The sequence below is a fragment of the Syngnathus acus genome, chromosome 3 (assembly GCF_901709675.1).
Source record: "Syngnathus acus chromosome 3, fSynAcu1.2, whole genome shotgun sequence".
Lineage (NCBI taxonomy): Eukaryota > Metazoa > Chordata > Actinopteri > Syngnathiformes > Syngnathidae > Syngnathus > Syngnathus acus.
In genome coordinates, this window is record NC_051089.1 from 13297991 (window position 1) to 13322409 (window position 24419).

At 40.3% G+C, this 24419-nt stretch overlaps 2 protein-coding genes across 2 annotated transcripts; both read left to right on the plus strand.

Annotated features, from left to right (window-relative positions):
* The first annotated feature begins 526 nt into the window (after positions 1-526).
* On the plus strand, positions 527-2690 carry fibinb (fin bud initiation factor b). The gene has a single exon (XM_037247821.1). The coding sequence runs from the start codon at positions 774-776 to the stop codon at positions 1395-1397; it is 624 nt and encodes a 207-aa protein (XP_037103716.1). The 5' UTR covers positions 527-773; the 3' UTR covers positions 1398-2690.
* An 802-nt stretch (positions 2691-3492) lies between these two features.
* bbox1 (butyrobetaine (gamma), 2-oxoglutarate dioxygenase (gamma-butyrobetaine hydroxylase) 1) lies at positions 3493-24392 on the plus strand. Its single transcript, XM_037247820.1, has 8 exons — positions 3493-3647; positions 4560-4999; positions 7781-7895; positions 20365-20563; positions 21490-21595; positions 21692-21888; positions 22196-22362; positions 23408-24392. Exons 2-8 carry the CDS (start codon positions 4598-4600, stop codon positions 23557-23559), a joined length of 1338 nt encoding a protein of 445 aa, XP_037103715.1. The 5' UTR covers positions 3493-3647; positions 4560-4597; the 3' UTR covers positions 23560-24392.
* Positions 24393-24419: the final 27 nt, after the last annotated feature.

Here is a 24419-nt window from a genome sequence, read left to right on the forward strand (position 1 = left end):
ATTCTTAGTTGTTTAGGAGTAATTTTTTAATGTGTCATATTATATACAGTCAAAGCTACAAAACAAACTGACAAAGAACTCGTTTTCAAATCAGACGAGTAAAAATTGGTCAAATATTTAAAAAAAAAAAGATATTATTAAAAGTGAAGACAATTTGCAATTCTAGTAATGACACGAATTTGAAGCACAATTTGTCTTCGCGGGCCACATAAAATGATGTGGCGGGCCGTATCTGGCCCCCGGGTTTTGAGTTTGACACCAGTAATGTAGATCTTCAAATTTTATTTTCAAAGAAAATACACATTGTTCTTCTGTCTCAACTCGCTCTAGCCCTCTCCTTTTTGTGACTTTTTTGGTAGTGTGCCAAAGTAAACCGTGATATTGCAGCCACTGGTGTGCGATTCCTTGCAATAATGAAAACCAGCAAGTGCTCCTGTTTTTTGAGTAGTAGTAGTAGTAGACTGACCCCTCCAACCCGTGTGCTGCCTTGAAGTGACGACATGTAATCCGAGACGGGCTGGGGAAAAAATGTGCACAACTCCTTTGCTCGCCACTCCATCCATCCATATGATGCGTTTGTCGCATCAACCAAAGTCGGAAGTTGAATGGTTTCCATTCAGAAGCTCGCCTTTACTCTAGCTGCGTCGTGGAAGCTGCCAAGGGGGCACACTTCGACGATAGCGCTCTTTTGAATGTTCGAAATGCTTCCGTGTAGAAGTCTGCAGTAGTTTGGTTGTGTGAGTGACTTTTTTTTTAGTTTGACAGACAACAGAATGGCTTTTACGCACTTGCTGCTGTGTGCGGGGATGTTGACACTGCGTCTTTGTGGAGCCTACTATAGCGGACCTCTCCAGCCAGAGATGTCGAACGGCACTTTTCACCACTACTTCGTGCCGGACGGCGATTACGAGAATAACGACGACCCGGAGAAATGCCAACTACTTTTCCGAATGACCGATGAACGAAAGTGTGGTCCCGACGAGGACCAGGACTCGGTCATCCGGGACGATTTCATCATCATCAGGCGGCAGATTGAAGACTCTGCCCGGGTGCTGGAGGGGCTCGGGAGGAGCATCTCATACGACTTGGACGGAGAGGACAGCTACGGAAAGTATCTGCGGAGAGAGACAACGCAGATAAGTGACGCGTTCACGAACTCTGAGAAGTCCCTGCTGGAGCTGGAGGTGAAGTTCAAGCAGAGCCAGGAGAACGAGTTGAAGGAAGAGCACCGACTCAGTGACGACTTTCTCAACATGATCGTGAGCACCCGGGACACCCTCAAAGAGACAATGGACATTTCTCTGGGCCTGAGGGACAAACATGAGCTGCTCTCGCTCATCGTCCGCAGTCACGGCACACGGCTCAGTAGACTGAAGAATGAGTACATGAAGTTCTGAGACAATAGCCCTGATATTCAACTGTAATTTTATGATGTTTGACCTCGAGGGAGCGCAATTACACATATATTGACCACAATCAAGTCGTCTTACTTCTGGCAATCAATTTTGATTCAACATCACTGTGTTTGTATTTTTGCAGTGCTGCAAACCAGTCATGAACATGTCCATCAAAAATGAGCATAACCATCTTTTTACATCAGTTTTCGCTGGCTGTGCAAAAATTTAAACGCCGCAATCTTGGGAACAAGCAGCGGTGGAAAATAGATCACCGAGTACAGTTTTCCCTCATTTGATGCCAAGTTCTGTTCTTTATCTAAATGTCATTTTTATTCTAATTGAAATTTATTCTGATTTGTCAGCTGTATTTGTCAGGTTTGACCTAAAAAAATAATCATTCTCTATAGCATGGTGTATTTTGCTGAAGTAATACACCCATTAGGCCACAGGTACTTTACTTGTAAATTATAATATATACTGTTGTGACTGTAATTATAATAATTCCAAACATTTTATATACTCAAATTTTTCTTATGTCCAAGGATGGAAATCAGCTACAACTCATTTATAATTGTGCAATACACAAATAGTTCTCATTCGGCTTTCACTTACAGATTGATTCTATTTGGGTTTATGACAGACAGCTTCCAAATCTATGAGGTTCTCAAAGTTTACCTGTCATGGAAAGTGTGATCCATTTGACCACAACTGTATACTGTACACAGACACACGCACAGAATTCCTGGAAGCAGCCTTGATTGTACCCCTTAAGCAAGACACATGTCTGACAGATTTGCTGGATAATCTAATTTTCAGGAAGGGAAGAGCAGGAAAAATGGAGAGAAGAATTCAAACCATAATAATTATTTACTGAGTATTTAGGATTTATTTTTCCAACGTTCGTAGGGATGTTTATTCCGAGGAATTTCGTAACAGGCCAGCAGATGTTGCACAGTTCCAGACTGTTGGGGTGCTAAATATTGAACTCAAAATGTAAGGCAGGCAATATAAAATGTAATGTTTATGTTCTGAAGCTATGTATGTATGTTGAGTGCCAGTATCTATCTTAAAAAATATTTTAATGTGTATTCTTTATTCATGCTAAGGTTGAAATGGAGCATCCTATGTGTATGGTAATATACAGTCTGTGTGAGACAGCATACTTGTATAAATATATAATATAGTAGATAAAGACTGCAGGCAGCACTCGAGAAATTCAACCTCAAACGGCAATTTGTGTGACATTATCAGATTGTGTTGTGTTTTCACAAGTAAAGAGTTGTTTGAAGTGAAGTATTGGATTTGGTGTCAACTGTATGTTATTTCAAAGATGTTATACTTTATAGGAATTTTTTGGACACTTTTTTATTAGTGAATGCAGTATCACCTTTCTTCTGTTGGGGGGAAAACAGCCCCCAGTGTGACATGACAGCACTATAATCAATGGGCACACGGTCCTGCCACATCTTTGACAGTTTTGAGGTTTGCTTTAAATTAAACACAGAGAGGCCCTCTAATTATGAGTGTTGTGGAGGAACAACCTACTCATTGGATGTACAATAGTGGGCCTCCACAAAATGTTTTTTCCCCCCATTACTCTTCTCCAATGCACTGAAAACAGCATTTTACAGTGTGTAGTCACATTCAGTGGCACAGAGGATGTTTTGTCACTCAACTAAAAAAGTTTATTCTTTAAAACACAGTAACGAATGTAATTCAATGTAACTTGCAACGTAAGTAGTAGATGGAGTAAGTAAGTCTGCCCCTCTGTTACACATAAATGATGTGATAATTATTTGATATAAGCATTACTGTCATGCTTATGATCACCAATTTTATCCAGTTGTCCTAAATGGATCGCAGCTTATTAATGTACATTTATTGTATCGATGGATGCATATCTGTGCAACAATACAGGCATAATCCATTTTAATTCCTGGAGAAATACAATTTCAGAGGGGTGCTTTTGTATCTGTCAAACACATTAATTAGCATGCTGCTTTTGTTGTCACAAAGGCACAGGTCACCTTTATGACTAAGTTGTAAACAATTGGCCTTTGGAACATGTAGGGTAATAAAAAACTGCTGGAACGTAGTGATATTTTGGCTGCGCAATCGTGACAGGAGCGGTGTTGTTATGTCACGTTGCACTGCCTCCTCCTGCGACCTTTCACCGACTTTCTCTTCCACATTGACAGCCGGGGCATGTTGTGTTGGTAGACACCGAGCCACGGGGATCGAGGAAATCAGGTACAGTGCAACAAAGGTACTCAAAACGGTGTGTTTAGTGTCTTCTCTGGGCTGCAGAATACCATTGATAAAAACAAAAACTGGTCGAGTAGTAAATGTGGCGTTTAAAGCCCTACGAGCAACGATGACGTCATTTAGCTTCCTAGCAGACGGAGGCATGCAATTCTTCAATAAAACAGATGTTTTTAGATATTTGGCATTTGTTATGTACACTGTTGGGAGACGGAACATTGAAGTGACGCCAATTTCGGACACTCGGTTGTTTGCACCGTTGTGTTCAGTACGGTGCCCCAGACATGACAGCTACTACGTTGTGGGTACAAACTACTAAGTCCGCATGGACTACTACTTCATGTGTATAAAGTAGCCATTGCTCCGTGCAGATCAGTTGGATAAGTAAATTGTTTAAAGGTTGAAAGGGAAAAGTTACACTGAATAGACAGGAATAGCGTGATCAAATTTTATTTTAAGGTTCGGGATGAGTTACGAGGACATCATGAAAAGTCTGGCATTGCAAGGAATCATTATGTCCAAGAGACATTTGAATTGACTTTTGAGAAGCCAGGTTGCTTTACAACTTGGTTTTACATTCAACTGGCTTCCAGATAAACTGGCTCATTCCAGATGTGAGCCCATCCCAGATGTGAGCCCATCCCAGATGTGAGCGTTGGGCAATGTCAATCCAATAATGTTATTTTTCCTGTCTGCAGTTTTGTTGCAAGCTAAATAGAAAAAAGTGAAATAAGCATTCGTCACAAGCCACATTCAACTGCATACGTCAATAAAAATGTGAAACAAAACGTCTAAGTACACTAAGAGGACCATATGTGTGTTGTACTCAAAACAGATAAAAATCAAACAATGTTATGTTGTGGTTTTTTTTTGCTATTGACATTTTCTATTACTTCACAGTTGGTGGTTCTGTCTCATTTGGAAAGGAAGCCTGAACAATGTTGAGTACCTTGGCCCGTGTCACCCGGTCTGCTCTGCAGAGATGCACGTCTTCCGTGGCCTGTCAGACGATTAAGTTTGGTCGTAGACCACAAAAGGTTTCACATCCATCGTCTGTTCATCCGACACTTGTGCAGCTTCGTGGACAGCACACTTTGGGTTCATCTTCCTTCTCTGTGGCCAGCCACTCTGTGAGACATGCCCGAGCACTGGATGAAGAGCGGCTGGTGGAGGTTGAGTGGGAAGATGGAGGGCAAAACCTGTATCCCTTCACGTGGCTGAGGGACAATTGCCAGTGCTCACTTTGTACACTGCAATCAGCTCAGGCCCGTAAACTGCTGATGTCCGATCTGGACATTCACACAGGCATTAATGTTGTTGAGGTTACCAATGACAGCAAGGTAGGTCAACAAATCATTATTACCAACCTATATTATAAATTACATTTATGGATGTCATTGTCCGTTACATTCAGAGAAACCTAAAAAAAAAAACATTGATCCATGATAAATATTACAATCGTGATATTGCAAACACATGAATGATGCAGGGAAATTTGTTTCGTAATCTTGCTTTTGACGCTAACAGTCAAAACGAATCGTTCATTCTTTTTATATTGGCCACATAATTGATTCATTTCATGTATTTAATCTCATTATATTGTTGACTGAAAACAATGAGGCCGGGTAGATTGTGATCTATTGCTTCCTTTAATTTTTTTTTTTTTTTAAACAAACCACCAGATGGCTTGACGAGCTTTCAGCTGGATTTGTTTTAAAACTGCATTCCGCAGGATTTTAAGTTTCTAATCGTTACTGCTACCTGTGGCCAAAAAATGAAATTGCACACTCACATGCATGGGTTTTCCTTTTTTTAGGCTTCCTCTGAGAAACTGGGTGTCTGGGGCATGCTAGATGTCGGTCTCTTCTGAGCAGATGTAGAATCCATTATGGCGAAATAAAAGCTTCTGGTCGGGACTCTGTGAGACAACGAGCTAACACGAGAACGCGCATGACGCACATGCGCAGAAAACCCGATTCCAGCCTGAAAATTATTTTCCAGAAGCTTGCAAGAATACCCATTGTTTTAATCTGCAATTTGCAAGATGTATTAGCCATAAATGGACAAATGAAAGTCATTGTAAAGTTATTTAGGGGCAAAATCCTGTGGAGTACAGCTTTAACATTACAATCTCAGAGCATATGCGTAAAAATTACAGAACTCGGTAAAAGATTAAATTGTGGTCCACAAATGAAGCGCAACATACTGTAATTTTCGGACTATAAGTCGCACCGGAGTATAAGTCGCACCAGCCATAAAATGCCCAAAAAAGTGAAAAAAAACATATATATGTATATAAGTCGCTCCTGAGTATAAGTCGCCCCCCCACCCAAACTATGAAAAAAACCGCGACTTATAGTCCGAAAATTACGGTAAATGAGTGGACACCAATAAATTAAAAATAAAACCACATAAAATTAAAAATATTCACTCAAATGTTGACCATTGATTGCACATTTTTGGGGTGGTAGCAAATTAATTTAGTTATGTGGCAAAAATAAGTATGCACCAATTAAAGCAAAGATAATGAAACACAAGTCACACAAATCCAATCACAAGTGAATCCAATCCTAAAAATTCTGATAATTGAGATGTGTCAGTGAGCAGCGTACAGTCTGCGAAGCTAACATGGGTGAACACATTAAAAATACAGTGTGTAGGATTTATTGCCATCTAGTAGTGGACTAATAGAATGCAATGACCTAATTTTCAAATCCATTAAAAATAAAATAAAAAATATTCACGCACATGTTAACCATTGATTAATTGATTGGAGTCGAGTGGACAGATAATCACTAATCCAGTCTCTTGGAATAAAGAAAATATATAGTAAGCAACAAAAATCTGAGGATAAATTTTAGTGTGAGGATACCATACATATTCAGCATACTGAACAAAAATGGACTTCCTCAAAAGTGCACTCAACTTGAGATGAATCCGCGATGGCAGCGTTGGTCTTTGAGGCTGTTTCTCTTCAGCTGGAACACATGTTGAAGTCAAGGTTGTGATCAGTCTCAGACAACAGTATATTTTGGCACAAACACTTAGGGCATCTGCTCAAAAGCTGAATGGAAGAGCATTTTCACCTTTCAGCACACTCAAAAGTAACAAGCGACAAAGGGGGACACATTAAAGATGACATATGGCAATGTGACTTTTTTTTTTAAATACAAATAGTTGCGTCTCTGTTGTGTCTGCTCAAGTGTGAGATTGTTCTACAAAGTCAATCTTCGTTTCCTATTTCTGAGATTGTGTCTGTAAGCAAGCCAATCTGAATTATGTCTCATTTTGACACACAAATATGTTTGCGGGGTTTAAGCATGCAACTGCCTGATAGCTCGAGAGCCACAACAGTACGTAATAGTTATTAGTTGTTTATTCATGATTTAAGTCTTGCATTGTTTTTACTAGTTAAGTACCGATTTTAATACATTTTCTAAAAAGTATCCTCAAAATCTGTTTTGAGGATTTTCTAACAAGTAAATCAATCCCTAAGCTTCTACTGGATTTGATAAAGGATACAGATTTTGACTGCTTTACATCTCAGTTGATAAAGTGTGTGACTCGTGCCATTCTTCATTTCCATCGCCAGCAGTGCTACCGGCTGGCAACGGTGTCTGGCTCTTGTGTTTGTCGCTGTCTGTTACGCACATTTGTCACCTTGAAAAGGTTGGGGAAAAAAAAACTGTCGCCTTCTCTGCCTCACAAAGTTAACGCCGCTTCATACTCACAAGTCCTCCAACAGCTTTTTTTTTCCTTGCGGTCCTCTGAATCAAGTCTGCACAATAGCAGTAAGAAGATAAAAGTAGTCCATTGCCAAAAAGGCAAAAGGATGGGGAAGCGTTGGATCAATCACAATAGATGCGGCATTTTTATGTTTTTATAGCGCATCAATTAAGAATAAAACAATTCTACTGAAAAGCAAACAAAACTTTATGAAAGTGTTTGAGGACGCCTCTTGGCAATTGCCTGTTTGCCAAATGGGAAGTTCACCTTTGACAACCAAGTCACAATGTCTCCTGCCTTTCGCCAGAAGTTAATTGGGATCATCATCTCCGACACTTATTGAGTGCTATAGAAAATGAAGGAAATGAGATTTTTTTTTTCTGGTTCCTCCACAGTTGTCCATTGTGTGGCCTGATCAACACACAAGTGTGTTTGATGCGGAGTGGCTAAAGAAACGCAGCTTTTCTCTTGAGGCCAGAGAAGCCATGCAAGAAGAGCTCTTCCTCAATGGTGAGTTGCTGTTTTTATTCCTCGTTTGGATTTGAAAGCTTAGCCAATTGTTTTTGAATGACTTTCAAAGAGCAGAATTGTTTGTCAGACTCCTGTCGTCCCACAAGTATTAAGTTTTCATCTGACGACGACAAGCTGAAGAAATTGTGAAAGCAAGTGTGAATTAGAGGTTCAGATTTTTCTTTCTGGACAGTAAATGGCCCACCTTGATGATTCAATTGATTTTTTTCCACCGTTTACTGGCATTCAGTAAAAGCAGGAGCTTGTGGTTGACAACAAAATTATTGTTTATGCAGAAACAACATTGTGCCAGTGTCTGAAAATCATCCTAAAAGGGTGGAACACCTTCTAAATCCTTCACATGAAACCAAGAGAAATGATTTAGATTTGGACTTGGTTGATAGCTTGACATTGATCCAGTCTGCTCTACACAGTTTAAGGTCTTACACTTGAGTGCCTGGCGCGGGAGTGGACTGTAGTTGGACTGTGTGATCTACCTTCGGTCCTGAAGGACCCACAGGGTTGAGTGGTTCCTGCTGTACCTGTTCCAGATTGATTACTGATCCTCTACAGGAGGCTAAATTTTCATTGCAGTTATGAGTTAGTGAGCCTGCTTATGCAAAAACTACCACAAATGTTTTTTTTGTTTTCCATGCAAACCAACCACACTCTTGAGTGTGTTTCTAGATTTTAACTGCAGTCCTCTAAAATGCTGCTTGGCTTGCTTGCAGTGCAAAATGACACACTCTTGAGGTTTAATTATTTCTTCCTCGGAGCCAGACTGAAATTCCTTCCACTGGGAAAAAACACAGGAAAGATGGACAAATTAATGATAAACAGCTTCTTCCAAGAGGTTTTCTCATAATGTCACATATGTGTTATTCATCGTTGGTCTTACTCCCCCACTCATATGGTGAACCCAATCCAGAATGTGCCTGTTCAAAAGTATTTAACGCGAATATACTCACTGGGAAAGGCCACTGTGAGGTCAATAAATTAACTGGCCCTCTGAGGATTGTTTTTCAGCCGGTACTGCATGTCATTTTTTGTGTCTTGGAGCATGTTTTACCTTTCTGCTGCTGCTGTTTCTGTGTCTATGCGCACTGTTGTCGGGCTACGGTAGCTATTATTGGTTGGGCATGAAACTAATCCATAAAAATTCAAGTGTTATTTTCAGTGAGTCTCTTTGATATGAGTCAAATGTCCTGCTTAGAGGAGAAAAACAAGACCTGGAAGTCCCTGAGATGCCTGTGAGTCCAATTATGGTGTCTTATCATAGTATAACTCATTTATGGTATTTTGCTCTCGTGTATGTCAATAAATTTGATAAATGTAGATTTTTAATGTCTGGCAAGTGCCTATTAGTCACATTTCTTTCATACTCATAAAGCAAAGACACAAAAATGCTGAAAGTGCTTCAAATCTAAATTAACAAATTGGGTCTTGAGCCTTCTTTTTAAAAATATCAACGGTCTGTGAGGCCCTGAGTTCCTCTCGTTCCACAGATTGCTATGGGTCTAACAGTAGTTTTGACTCTGGGTATAATATTACTAAAAGTCCAGTACCAGAAGACGTAGCGGCTCAAAATGATATAAGATCAGAGATACCAAAGCAGCTAACACCATGAAGGGTTTTATAGATTAAGAAACAGACCTTAAAATTGATCGTGAAACACACAGGATACCAATGTTCCTCCAACCTCTTAGATCCTCATCAGCATACGAGCTGCTGAATTCCGCACTAATTGTAAATTACTTATAGGTTTATTTAGTTTAAGGGAAGACCAGATCATGAAAGAAATCAATGAACCTGGACATTAGTGTGCATTTGTGTCTTTGTGTTTTCTCTCGAGACAAATGGGCAAATCCTGGCGATGCTCTTAAAGTGGTAGAATCCAGTGTTTGCTATTGTTAATGTGCGGGATCAAATTTCGCTCAGTGTTGAAATACTCAGGTGTTTAACTTTGGCTGATAGCGCAAACTAAAATTGCGTGAGTTTCTCTTTCTTTACAATGCACACAGCTTTATTAATGCAGCGCATTTCACAACAGCTTAAGCTATAACAAAACACTTTACATATAACATAAAACACGAAACACAAATTAATATACAGTAGTCGTAATATAACGTAGACACCAATGTAACAATAACACCAGTCAGTCAAAAGTCAAATATTGTACTTTTAAATTAGGGAATGTTGTTAGTCTGGCCGCCAATGACTTTCACTTGAAAATATTTGTGGGTTGGTTGTGTTTAAAATGTTCAAGTTTGTGTTTTCCCCCATTTCCTTTCAGCCGTTTTAGTAATTTTGTTTCCCGTGTTCTTCTGTGGTGGTCAGGATTTGCCAAGAGTTTATTGGCTCTACTCTATCAAGTAGAAATTTAATTTTCTTGTTAAAATCTCAAGAGGGGGATAGAATGTCTGTTAAAACGTTAACCAAATGAGAAGTCCCTTCAACATTGAGGTAATGCTTTCTACCGGTGCCTTCCAGTATGCGGTTAAAACCACTCACGGTAAATTCAATTCACACTCATTACCATTCAATTCATATTCATTACCATTCGTATTCATTCATTATGATGGATTCATGGTTGACGCAAAAGTATGACGTAGTCTTATTAAATTACATAAATTGTACTCTATATAGAAATGGGAAGAAATGATTTGTGTCACAATAAAAGGCACATGCCTGAAAACCCGCCCCTCCATAGTTTATGTTGTGTATGTAAGAAGTGCAGAAATTGTGATCCAGTTTTTAATTTTGAACAGTACAAAAATAACAAAAAAAAATTAAAAATCTACTAGTACTGCCTGTCCGAAAAGAATAAGGAATATGTTAACATAGATTTCAATCCTAGCCCTCAGCTTAATGTTCTTCTAATGCTCTTAAATGCTTCTCTTTTGGTCAGACAGTTTTCCTAGTGACAACGGCAGTGTATCACACCTTTCAATTAGGTTTCAAATTAAATGCTCAGACGTCGCTTTACAGCTGAATTGCGAGGTAAGTCTCTTTCGGCAGTTTTCTACAACGTTAGGTAAGAGCAGGTTGCTCTTGTGAGCACCTCTTTTCTGCCACATGGAAAACGGATTTAGAGTGAGGGTCAACAAAAGATCTGCATGTTCTTCCAAATCGCAAGCCCACCGCTGTCAATATTTCCTTTCCAGGGAATGAACAAATATTTCCCAGAGCCCATATGTGCTTCTAAGCTGGATTCAGACTTACCGCTTCGTTTCCTTACTTTAATGCTTTGGGCCATTGGTGACCTCTTCTGTTCTGTTCTTCAGAATGTTTCCCTACAATCAAATCACTTATTGTTTGAGAAACTTATTGGCATTTGCTATTTTTTCTTGTAACCTTTGCTCATAAGAGACACACTCGTCGCATAAGGAGAGCAATGTCGTGTAACATTTCCGCTTCACTGAAGGTTTCTGTCATGCAGAGTCTCTTATCAGTAATGACCCATTTTTTTTGTCATAAATTTGCCTGCTAAACCCCACCGTCAGATGTGTCTTAAAATTTGACCTATGGCAAGATTTGCAATTTATGCATGTCATGATTATTTAGTTGGAGCTCAAATCATGACTAATGACTTAATACGTGCCTAAAGGTCAGAAATTATGCAAATGAATGTTTATGCAAAGCAATCATAGCGACACCATTCTAATACGTTCTTCTCACATAACCGATTGACGTTAATCACCGTCTTCCTATGCTGACGCATCAATGTGTTTATAAAGTACTTAAAATCTGACAATTGGGTCATATAGAATTTAGATCAGAATTGGCTCACCACCAAAATTGAAAATTTCTATTTTGCTTCGATAGCTAGTGCTGATCGAGGTGACACATTTTAGCTAAGAATTGTGATTGCACATATGTATATACTCTGTAAGATCTTTAAACGCTTTAAACTTCTTGCCATCACATCCGAAAGAAAGGAACAGACATTGTTTACCTCAACCTTCAATGCTAATTAAGATTAGCTAATTTCGAATTTTGAACATAATACTTAGGCTGAACTGTCTAACCGTTAACTTCATTGCAACTCTCGCAGACATTGCAATTTCAGTCTCTTGACTAATTTCATCTCTCAGCTAAGTAAAAGCTGATTCATCATGCTGTCTATCTGGTTTCCTCTTTCTCCATCTGGTCTAAATTTTGTCTTGGCGACACAAAGCATCTTGAAAGCAGAGCTGTGAATATTCAACCATGGAAAACTTGGATGTTCTCTCAAAGTCACTTCAGTTCACATATTAAGCTTAATCAGAGAATTTTCTCCAAGATGCCTTGTCAACAAACTACTGCTGTCAGTTCTGCGCCAATCTTAAATCTTTTAAACTATTGTCTCCCAATGCAAAAGCTATGTTTTATGATCAATTTTTGAAATAAACTCTCAAATACCTTTTGCGCCTGTCGGCTGATGCCGTCAGTAAGTCATTCATGTGATTTGTTTTGAAAGAAAATGCCTTGACACAACCTACCCAATTTTTGTGTTTGATACGGGCTTGGGACCGGCAGTGGCTGGCTCGGAAAAACAGAAGAATGTAACACTTACACTATCAGTGCCAAGAGAATTGAGAGGAATAAAGTCTCTGAACGTCAACGTGTAAAATGAACTCTCGAGTCTTTTTACAAAGCTTTTAAGCCGATGTCGCAGAGTGAATTGCTGAGAAAGTAACATGCATCTTGGCAGGATACTCATGAAGTGTGTGCTTTCTCTTCTCAAGAACGCCTTTCACGCACTTGCAGAAATCATTTGTTCAGAATGAACTCAATTATGAACATGATTTTCCGCTTCAATAAACTTTTCATTGTATCAGTGGCGGTGGCGATTCCAATTTCAGTTCCAAGCTAACCTCTGGAAAAAGGTGAGACAGTCTCATTTGTAGCATCTCTTTTTGCTTGCACCTCTTCACTAAAACACAGTACTTGACTTGAGAAGAATTGTACGATAGAATATTGGGCATCATTACCAGGTTATTTTATTAGAAAAATTAAAAAGATGTTTTTTGTGTCAGACACATTGCCTTATTATTTAAAATGTGTTAGTCCCATCTGGCTGGAGCGCCTGTGTGTGCATTCCGCAGATGGCCGGTTGAACTGATGGCAGCTTTGTGATAAAAATCCACTCAGGTCGAAACAAAGTTCCTTTGTGGGCTGCAGAGGAGGTGAGGCAGACCTCCAGACTTCAACAGAGCACAATGAGGCGCGAGATACACTGCCTTGAGCTGTCTGACAGCAACCAAACTAGCCGTAGCTTCAGCTTTTCTTCGCTGGAAAAAACTACTGTCACCTCCACAGTCCTTCTCGAGCGCTTTGATGCGAGTGAGGACAAATACACCGACTTTTTCCTCTTTGACACATAGTGAGACATTTAAGCAAACAACATGCATGCTGATTCTTACATGGCCCTCTCAGCCCAGCACAGCTGGAAACTATGTAAGAGCAACATTGATTTCTCGTTGACTGCTGACGCACAGGCCTTCCCATATGGGAGGGAAAGAGGGGTGATTTAATCTGCAGAGTTTTCCATTCCGTTTTTTTTTTTTTTTTTTTAATGGGGGAGATTGATGAAGACACTCGTGAGTTTTAATCACCAGCCGTGCCTTTCTTTTAATCCTTGATGAGTCATTTTTTTCTATGCCCCAAGTGCTATCCACTCCCCAGGAAATTACTTGCAGCTCTGCAATGACGCAAGTCACATTGTTTACGTTATATACATTTAGATAGTGTGTCATTTGTTCGTATGGATGGCGGTTTTATTTTTGGACCTTTTACTGACAAAGCGTCAACGTGAGGAAGTTGAAACACCAGGTTTCTCAACCAAGCCTGACCTTTGCCCCATGTTCTGTTTTGTCATCAGAAGCAGAACGTTCCTGACCTTTTGATCTGTGCAACAGTAATAAAAGAATAACTGCTATTGCTGCTGTGTAGTCACCTTTAAATTCAAATGCTAATTTTAGCTAGCCTGTCAATTTGGTTTCCATTGATTGCTAGCAATGAGCTGGCAATGTTTTTTCATTTTTCATTCTATTTCTTTTACAGTAAACTCCAGAGCTGCCAACCTATAGAAATTTCCTTTCAGAAGAATGTGTCTGAATTTTCACATTATATATATTTACAGTATAAAGGATTAATCAGATCTCATAAATCAAAATTAAAACTCACTTGGCACTCTATTTTGCAAACAAATAACATTTCTGGGAGATTGGTTTGGGGAATAGATTTCTAGTTTGTGTGATGTACGTACATCTTGTGCAAATGTCTTTCTTGCATGTTATTTTTGTATTTCCTTTATCCGTAGCTGCTGCCAACACAATGCGAGTTTCTTGTGGGATCAATAAAGGTCAATAAAGGCCCCTCCTCTCGACTGACATATGTCGTTGTGACGTCCTAATTTATTTTTCATTTTCTGATCCTCTGTATCTGTTAGTGTTGGTTCGTGAGTGAACGATTCGTTCAAAAGACCGAATCTTTTCCGTGAACGAGAGTGAACGAATCACTTCCTAAAGTGATTGGTTCTTTTTTCAGTTCATATGACTTCAACCAGTAGGTGTCGGTAATGCGCTTTGAAGCTGGTGCCACCTCGCCGTAAAACAAAACGAAGAAGAAAATGACGTGACTTCCTGTTCACGAAGGAGTCGTGAATTGCATTTCCTGTTCCCCAACTGAGCGGATCTGTGAGTGAACGAGTCAGTGAGTGATTTGCATTTCCAGTTCATCGCGAGAACGGATCAGCGAGAGAACGAATCCTGACTTTCCCGTTCGCGAACGAGCCAATGGGTCAACTGCCTTCCCGTGCATCAACGGATCAGTCAATGAACGTGTTGCGTCTCCTGGCGTGAACTATGTAAGCCAGAATGTAGATTTACGATTTGCCAAGGAAAGAAAGACCCACTCACTGAAACAGCACTTCTTTTATGTACGTTTTCTCCAAGCTAACGGCTAACTTTATCGCATGAAAGGATGCTGTTATGCAACAGCGGGGAGATTATGCTTCTCTTTGGGTAGTCTTTATTTTATAACACTTACAGTAGTTTTTGAATAACGTGTATGCATATACACGCCTAAATATTGTTATCCAATATATCTACTGAAATTTCACATTAGATTGCTGGTTTGAAATTTACTTTTATTATTATTATTATTTTAATAAACATTAAAACCTGTTAAAACTTGTCTGGTGTTTTATTCCTTTTTATTGTTTTGGGCATGAAAACAAAAATCTGACATTTGGTTAACTGCTTTATGTGACAATATGTACATGTGTTTTACGTTGTGTTGGTGTCCCCCAAAATAAAGAGCAAGTACACAGTCTTGACACGTACAAAAAATGCATAAAGTTATTAAGTACACCTTAAAATGGTGGTGTACCTAATGGAGTGTCCATGTGACGTCACAAATCAACCAGCCAATCAGGAGGTGGGGCTGAGGGTGGGTGTGGCACTTTTCACTTTCAGTTCAGCTTTGGCCATGATTTTTCCCTAATGAAGTGGCCTGTTATTAGGTACACTTGAAAATGGCGGCGTACCTAAAGGAGTGTCTGTGTGATGTCACAGATCAAACAGCCAATCAGAAAGTGAGGGTGGGTGTGGCACTTTTCACTTTCAGTTAAGCTTTGGCCATGATTTTTCCCTAATGAACTGGCCTGGTATTAGGTACACCTAAAAATGGCGGTGTACCTAATGGAGTGTCCGAGTGATGTCACAGATCAATCAGCCAATCAGAAAGTGGGGGTGAGGGCGGGTGTGGCACTTTTCACTTTCAGTTAAGCTTTGGCCATGATTTTTCCCTAATGAACTGGCCTGGTATTACGTACACCTAAAAATGGCGGTGTACCTAATGGAGTGTCCGAGTGATGTCACAGATCAACCAGCCAATCATAAAGTGGGGGTGAGGGCAGGTGTGGCACTTTTCACTTAAACCAGGGGTATCGACCTCCAGTCCTCGAGGGGCCGCGTTCCAATATGTTTTCCAAGTTACCCTCGTTAAAAACACCTGCGTGAAAAGATTTTGGTCATTTTCATGTTCTGCAGGAGCTAAAACTTTTCACGCAGGTGCACTTAACGAGGGAATCTTGGAAAAAATGTTGGAATGCGGCCCCAAGGACTAGAGCTTGACACCTGTGACCTTTGACCATGATATTTCCCTAATAAAGTGGCCTGTTATTAGGTACACTTGAAAATGGCGTTGTACCTAATGGAGTGTCCAAGTGACGTCACAGATCAACCAGCCAATCAGAAAGTGGGGGTGAGGGCGGGTGTGGCACTTTTCACTTAAACCGGGGGTGTCGACCTCCAGTCCTCGAGGGGCCGCGTTCCAATATGTTTTCCAAGTTACCCTCGTTAAACACACCTGCGTGAAAAGTTCAGTTCATTTTCACGTTCTGCAGGAGCCCAACTTTTCACACAGGTGCACTTAACGAGGGAATCTTGGAAAACATGTTGGAATGCGGCCCCCGAGGACTGGCATTTGACAAACTAGGGCCTAGTTTATATAGATTTTTATTTTGTCCAGAACTTGTCTATATTCAAAATCTGTGAATAATACATTTTCACATTTCACATTAAAATATTTCACACGTTAGGTTGTCCTCACACGAGCTTCCATGTAGAAGCTATACATTGCTAGTAATGACTGTGGGGTGCAGCTCCTCATAGTATCTCCAATCCAACCCTTAATGCTGAGTGTCAAGCAGGGAGGCATCAGGTTTCATTTTATAGTCTTTTGGTATGACTCGGCCGGGGATCGAACCCACGACCTCCCAGTCTGAGGGCGGACACTCATACCACAAGCCCACTGAGCTGGTTAAAAAAAAAAAAAATTTATTAGGTATTAGGTACACCTGAAAATTCAGTTCAGCTTTGACCATGATTTTTCCCGAATGAAAATGGCGCTGTACTTAATGGAGTGTCCGTGTAACGTCACAGATCAAACAGCCAATCAAGAGGTGAGGGTGAGTGTGGCACTTATCACTTTTAAATCAAATCAATTTTTATTTGCCAAGTTTGAGCATGCCAAACAAGGAATTTGACTCCGGTACATCACGTTCTCTATACAACATTTAGGTAGCTAACCTGAAAACAACTGCATAAGGTTTTTTTCCGATCAACCTTTTTCAGTTGAACGTTGAACGAGTCGTTTGAACGAATCTTTTGAGAGAACTAATTCTAAAGATTCAGTTCACTTAAAAGAACTGTAATGCACATCACTAGTATCTGTGTACTTTTATTGTGTATAATATTTTCTCCAGACACTTGAGTTGCTTGATATTTCGCTACAACTCTGTTTCAGGCAGGCCTGTGTGATGAGTGCACCGTATCATCCAATCACTTCTTTCTGTGTTTTGCATGTCAATGATTTAGCAATTAGCAATGCTTCTCCATCTTTCTCCTCAGCCTCGTTTCATGACAATGGTACTAGTCAGTGGAGCTTATTCACTGGCATGGAGGCTGTAATTAGTCACTGTGCTGTGTTGACATGGGATGGGAAGCGATTTTCTGCCTTCGCGTCCCTGCAGCATATATAGCTGCATGAACTTTAACATTAACATTTGGAAGCTCCGAAATTCAGATTGAAAAGTGACTTTACATATTAAAAGCATGCTCAATGTGCATTCAGGGGCCCTTCATATTATCGGAACTTGCATACATACACACACCGCACTATTCGGCACATTCTTTGTGTTTATAATCATGAGATGCTAAAATCTAAATTGCGATTACTGGTATATTTCGTCTAATTGCCCAAACCTGAATAGTCTCTGTGTTTTGTACCAATGTAGCACTCAAGCCTTCCTTTCAATATGAGGCACTTTAATGGCACCGCTGTCGAAAAAGATATAAATTGCAGATTCCAGCAGGCTCGCCCATCGCCTGTCCGCTTCTGCTTTGTGGTCTGATTGCAATAGAGAAATTTGAAAGGCTCTGAAGAAATCGCTACAAAAAAAGAGATGTGGAGGCGCTTCAAGCATCAGCCAGGTACAAACTCTAAGCGCTTAAATCCGCCTCACACCAGAAATACACTTTGCAGCTGTTAGATGGAAGTCACTGGAGAGCGGCTCCATGGAAAAAGGAGTGTAACCAGATGGCGTATAGCAGCGGGAGGAATTTTTCCATTTGTCTGTCTGAAAGAAGCTTGCTGATTTTTCTCTGTGTGTCTGTCATATTCAATTGCTTTCAGTAGCAAGGTACCAAAGTGCTTGGGTTGCAATAGGAAGCCCAATCTATAGAAGGTGACCATTTCTGTTTAATATATAGTTTTATTATGGAAAATGAAAAGATTCACCCTTGGAGGATGATAATACATACGCTCTCAAGGTAGTGATGCGTGTTTAAGAGATTGGGCACGCTCTACTGCTCATCTCAGCTCCAAACTGAGATGCTTCTTATCCATTTCATCAGCACCACTCCAGGGTGGATTTTATGATCCAGGCCTCATTACCTCAGCACAAAACAGCAAAATAAGGAAAGTCGTTTTATAGTATGGCTTGAAATTGTTTAAGCTGCATCAATATTACATTACATTTAGCAATGAAAAGCGTTAAACACATTAAGAGTTTCTGTTGTCAGAGCAGAAAAATGCAACCTTTTGAAATGTTATCTTGAGGGCGAAGGATTTCTCTGGGAACTTTGTCATTGTTCTTGATGATTGCATATATATTTACAAGTGCGTTTTGAGACTAACCCTGATATTTCATGATGGGCTTTCTGTCATGTTCTCTTCTGACTTTTTCCCATGGTGGAGTGAGTAAGAAGGTAATTTTGATGATCACCTTTGAGTCTCTCACCCACACCAGATCATTTCTTTACTTCCTTTGTTTGAAGCTGCGTACCATATTCCATCCCGCCTTGCTTTTTTTGTGTTCTACTCTTTGTTTTTATGTCCCTTTTCACATAAGTATTGGCATCTGCCCATGTTCCCCGTAGGCCATTTTTCCCCTTATCTTCTGTTCTGTCCTCCATCATAAGAGAACAATCTGGTGTGGCCCCAGAGCTTAAGACTAGGAGCTGATTACCAACAGCTCCAGGGTACGAGCTTACCGTGTCAGTTCAAGGAAATGGGGACAAAAACACTGATGGAAAAACACAACATAACTCCCAACAGTACCTGACAGTTCCAGCTCAATACAAACGGTACACATTGCTTGCAAAAGCAAATACACCTGATCTGAAAAAAGTGTTTGTCTAGGTCAAACACTTCCTCCTTTCTGAGACATGTGAAGAGTCACCCAAGGCCAACTAAGAGAGAAAACTTGGGTGAACCTTTTGTTGAGAATGATGTACAAGAAGTGGTCTCTTTGGACTTTGGTGGTAAAGTTGAAGAAGACTCTGACATTCTTGTAGAACGTCCGTTATGCAACACTGAACTCAAGAAGAGCATCTTTGCTGGCTCTCTGTGGAGCCTCGTGTAAAGGAAGATGAACTTGTACTAAAAGGTAGTTCGAACCCAATAGCTGACCCCTCACAGACAATTAAACACTAGATGAATATCAATAGTATCTCATCACAGCTTTAAAATGATCGAGGGATTCAAGCAATAGTTAAGTGAGAGCCATAATGACTAGTGTTGAAAACTTATTTTCACTGTAATAAATCATGGCAATGAAACCCCAAAAACTAGAGCATGTCCCAGTGCACTGCATCACTTTACCTTTGCAGCAGAACGTGTCCCAGTTTTACCTCCAGAGGAAGCATATCTCTCAATAGAGCCATATACTGTAATTAATTGCTTATACCCACTGTAAAGTTGAAAAGGTTTTGCTCGCAAAAGGCTGGTGCAAAATGTTGGTGAGAATGTGAAATAGATTTGAGCGCAATTAAGATGCATGTAGGTCAAAAGTATAAACACACTGCAGTACATGCAGAGATATTAGAGTTCGGGGATCAACTATTCCCACTTTACCCAATTTGGACTTGCAGTAGGACTTGAGCCAAACAATCTCCCTGTCTGACCTCTCGACAGCATTTAGTTCTATTGACTGAACATGTTTTCATGTATTAGCAGTAATACATATTCATAAGCTTTTTGTGACAAATAATCTTCCAGTCTATATGGAAGGGGTATTTTTTTGCCTTCTTTCTTGGTGCCTGGTTAATTTTTATACTATTTCTTAAGTCTAGAGTAGATAAAGTGAATTGCAGGCTAATAAGGCCACTTTGCGAGAGTTTTGGAAAACTGATCAAACGCAATTTATGTTATGGGCACTGCTTTGGATCATTCAGTAGCTCCAAAATTTTATTGCTGAATAGACAGTCAGGATAATTTTTTTGTCTGGCATTTTAAACACATTAGTGAGCAATCAAGGTTGTGCTTTGTTAGTTTCTTATGTTATCATTTCATATTTTGCATGGCAGTTCTGAGGTTCAAGATCTGAATCTTAACTCTGCATTTTATGCGGTTTGTATCAAAAGTCAACCGGCAATAAACATGCTTCTGATTCCAACTACATTTCTTTGTCTCGTTTCAGAGCGCTACTACTGGGACAGCAAACTGCGTATCCCCACTGCCGACTACCAGGACATCCTCCACGATGACAAGGCCGCGCTGGCGTGGCTTGTGGCGCTGAGACGCGTCGGTATCGTCTACTTGAAGGGGGCTCCGGCAGAGCAAGGCCACGTGGCCCGACTGGCCGAGAGGATCGGTTATCTTAGACTGACGTTCTACGGGTAAGACTCAGTGACGTTACCCGATTGCGTGCCTGCCAACAGCAGCCAAGCCGCTATTAAATAAGCTTTGACCTCACCAAATGCTCAAATGGTGAATTTTCCACATGTGCATAATCTAGCTGGTGCTCAGCCCAAAGACTGTAATTAAATACAACTCGATATACTATTTATTTCCCAAGGAATCAAAAAAAGAGTTTGCGCTAAATATTCTTTATGAGGAAAATATGCGTTGATTGGAGTTAATCGCTTTGGTTTATTACACGAAGGAGCAAGCCAAAATCATTCCAGCTGCTTTAAACCAGAGGAATTACCTGGTGCACTCAGTCAGAACAGAGGTTTGGAGTGTCTTTCCACTGCCAGAGGATGAGCTCAGAGTTGGAAGTAAAGAGCTGTCTACTTCTCATCGTCAAAACATGGGAACGAACGTTACCTCATTAGCACTCGGCTCGTTCTCAACACATCTTAATGAACAGCAGAAAGCCCCACAAGCGCTATAGTCATAGTACGATGTGCTGAAACTTTGTCGTAACACCACATCTTTTCAATTCAGGAGACCATTTTATGTGTGGATGACACACGGGTTAAAATCAGAAGCCAAGGCTGCTACACCCCAAACCAAACAAATGATTCAGTGAATGCCGCCAAGTGCCCTAAGGAAAACACAAGCAACCACTGAGCAGGCGTTGTCACAACATGGACGGGTCAAGACTTAACCGTCTACCTGCATCTCAAAGAGAAAGCCCATGGGAGTTACTCAATTTAGCTTCCAAGAATTATCAAACAAACCACTCATCCACTTTCAGCTTTTCGATGCCTCCATTTATATATTGATGAATACTCAGGCCGCTATTCACATGCTTTTACGTAATGACGGAAAAGTGCTATAATAAAAGATGTCTGTGTCTTCTTCCTGTTTTTGTCTTCAGGCATACATGGCAGGTTGTGGACAAGTACAATGCAAACAACGTGGCCTATACCTCAGGAAATCTCAGCCTCCACTCAGACTACCCTGCATTACACTTTGCTCCCGGAGTGAGTACATTCAGTTGCGTAATTCAATTTGAGGCTCCGCCCCCCCAGCATTGAATGCATAGTAAAAGGGGCATGATCACGGCCCGTTGAGCATAGGTGCAGTTCCTGCACTGCGTCACCCAGGCCAAAGAGGGCGGCGACAGCGAGGTGGTCGACGGCTTCCACACGGCCGAGCAGCTGCGGCGCGAAGACCCTGAGGCCTTCCACACGCTCGCCACACTCTTGGTGGACTTCACTGACACGGGGATGGACTATTGTGACTTTATGTTGCAGTCCAAGAAGAGGATCATTGAGTGAGTGAGGTGGCCTGTCCAAAGACACACACTATCATGCGGAACGATCTGCCATAGACCTCTTTGAACGAGAGATTAGAAAGAGAAACACTGCCATCTGCTGCCCAACATGTGTGCTGACAAGACCAATATGAAAGATTCCACATTCGTCACATTTCATTTGACTTCATATTTATGCCGCATGGGAGCCATTTTTAATATCTCATGTCGGTAAAATACTAATATTTTAGTGGTTATATTGAAGTATTAATTTCTCGTAGTTGCCCAAGTCACCTCTTATTTTAGTATTGTCTGTCTTTGTGCTCAGCGTTAATGAGCAGGATCAAGTTGTGAGGATAAACTACAACAACGCCACGAGGGATTCGGTGCTGGACCTCCCACTTCATCAAGTTCAGCCCTTCTACAGAGCACTCAAGGCCTATGTGAACCTCATAAAGCGACCCGAGAATATGGTCAGCTACAAGATGGAGCCAGGTCAGCATCAACTGTTTTCCCCAAAACCACTTCTGCAAAACATTTCATTTGGGGTCAATTAGGGACAGCGAACCCTACCGCGAATAACAAGGAAATTAACATTTATCGTCATTGCCTATATTAATAGTTGAAATTGAAAATATACAAGAGACTACGGTCTCAAAACAGTTTGCTTGTATTTTAAATTCATCTTAAATTACTCTACTCTTAAAAACAAATAGATGACATGAAACTAAAAAAAAACAAAGATACACTACCATTCAAAAGTTGGATAGTCATTTAGCACATTATCAATGTACAGAGAGTGTTCCTGATAACTTGAATATTACGTTAGTGAAAAATAGCGACTTTATTTTTAAAAGGACATTTCCAAGTGAACCCAAAACTTTTGAACGGTAGTGTAGAAAATCAAGCATTTAACAGTTTTGGTCAGAATGTGTGTGGTGTGCTCCAATAACCCCACCATCCATTTCTCACATGATCGAACGCAAAAGGAGCAGACGCGGCAACATTGAAAAAGTTTGTCCGCAAGAAAATACTTTTGAAAATACTTTATGTCTGGGGAGCCAACTTTTATTATTCCCTGTTCGTTAGTCGTTTTTTTTTGTCTTGCTGCATTCCATTCACGTCACAGTTCAACTGTCAAATGAGTTATAACATAGTCAGCTTTCCCCCTCCTCTCCACATGAAGATTTTTTATCATAAATATTCAACACGTTTAATATTTCAGGCTGTCGACCCAATCTGCCTCGGACATCTTAATCGGTACAAATCCTCTCTTTAACATACCTCAGACCAAAGGAGAATGCTTTGAGACAGTTTTATGTCCTTGGTCAGGATGGAGCAAAATAAATTAAGCTACCCCGGCATTTTATTTAATATTCTAAAATACATTTATATATTTTATTTTCTTAGCCTCTTAATTATTGGTCCCCCCCACACACACACACACACACAAAAAAGCAACACCTTTTGTTCACCACATGCAGCTACCAATCCTCTGCAGACATGCGTTTAGTCAAAAGTTTTTCTGCTTGCATTCTAGGGGACATTGTGACATTCGACAACTGGCGCCTACTTCATGGTCGAAAGAGCTATGTCAGCAGTCCGGACAAGGTGCGGCACCTGGAGGGCGCCTACCTGGACTGGGACGAAGTCATGTCTCGTCTCCGAATACTCCGCAATGCCGTCAATTAGGCTAACCCATGTCACTCCATGACACCGTGACAGTTAAATAGTGACACTTTAATCTCCGCATGATATCTCAATTGCCTTTGTCACAGTTGGAGGAGTTTACTCTCGCAACACGCCAATGCAACTATTTATGAACGCTGGTTTTATTCAACAATTTTACAGGGCGGCCTTGAAAAACATTTTGAACTGAATCATCAAAGCTGTGTTTTCGTCTGCCGTTTTGCCATATCCCAATAGGTGCATTTTCTACCACTCACTTTTTGATGTCTATAAAATCAGCTCTTCCAATTGCAAATAGATCTTTTTCTTATTTATTTTTATGTCATATGGTAAATTAAGCCAAATGATAAGGTTGGATGTAGTCATGTGCCTTTTATCCTTTTCTGCTGGTCTTAAATCACATCGGGGATTTTCAACTGGTTTTGTCCAAGGGACACCCCCATTATAACCAAGAAGCAACTCAGGAACCAATGCTTTGGCGGAATATTATTTTATTTTGCACCAAAGGAGGATAGACCTATACAGGCTATTTATTTGCATCTGTATGTCTATTTTGGAAATCTCATCTACATTTAACAAAATTTGGATGGTTAAATGAATTTGGATGGGTAAATGATTAACAAATAAGCTGGAAAATCAAGTCTAAATAATAAATCAATTTTATTTTTAAAAATGTTTCAATTTTCCATTTCCAATTTCGCTGACCATCTGCAATACCGTCACTGACCATCGGTTGACAATCCCTGACATACATAAAAGCCACGACGCCAAAGTTGTAAGTAAATCAACAAGCGTTTGTTTTACTGCATCTACAATAAAGCAACATTCTAGCAGTCTGTGTCTAATGTAGTTCTTCCAAAGAA

Excerpts from the sequence above, each read along its gene's own strand:
- fibinb (XM_037247821.1), top strand. The coding sequence starts at position 774 with ATGGCTTTTACGCACTTGCTGCTGTGTGCGGGGATGTTGACACTGCGT.
- bbox1 (XM_037247820.1), top strand. The coding sequence starts at position 4,598 with ATGTTGAGTACCTTGGCCCGTGTCACCCGGTCTGCTCTGCAGAGATGC. Across the intron at positions 7,896-20,364 it reads AGAAGAGCTCTTCCTCAATG|AGCGCTACTACTGGGACAGC; the intron begins GTGAGTTGCTGT and ends GTCTCGTTTCAG. Across the intron at positions 21,889-22,195 it reads TCCAAGAAGAGGATCATTGA|CGTTAATGAGCAGGATCAAG; the intron begins GTGAGTGAGGTG and ends CTTTGTGCTCAG.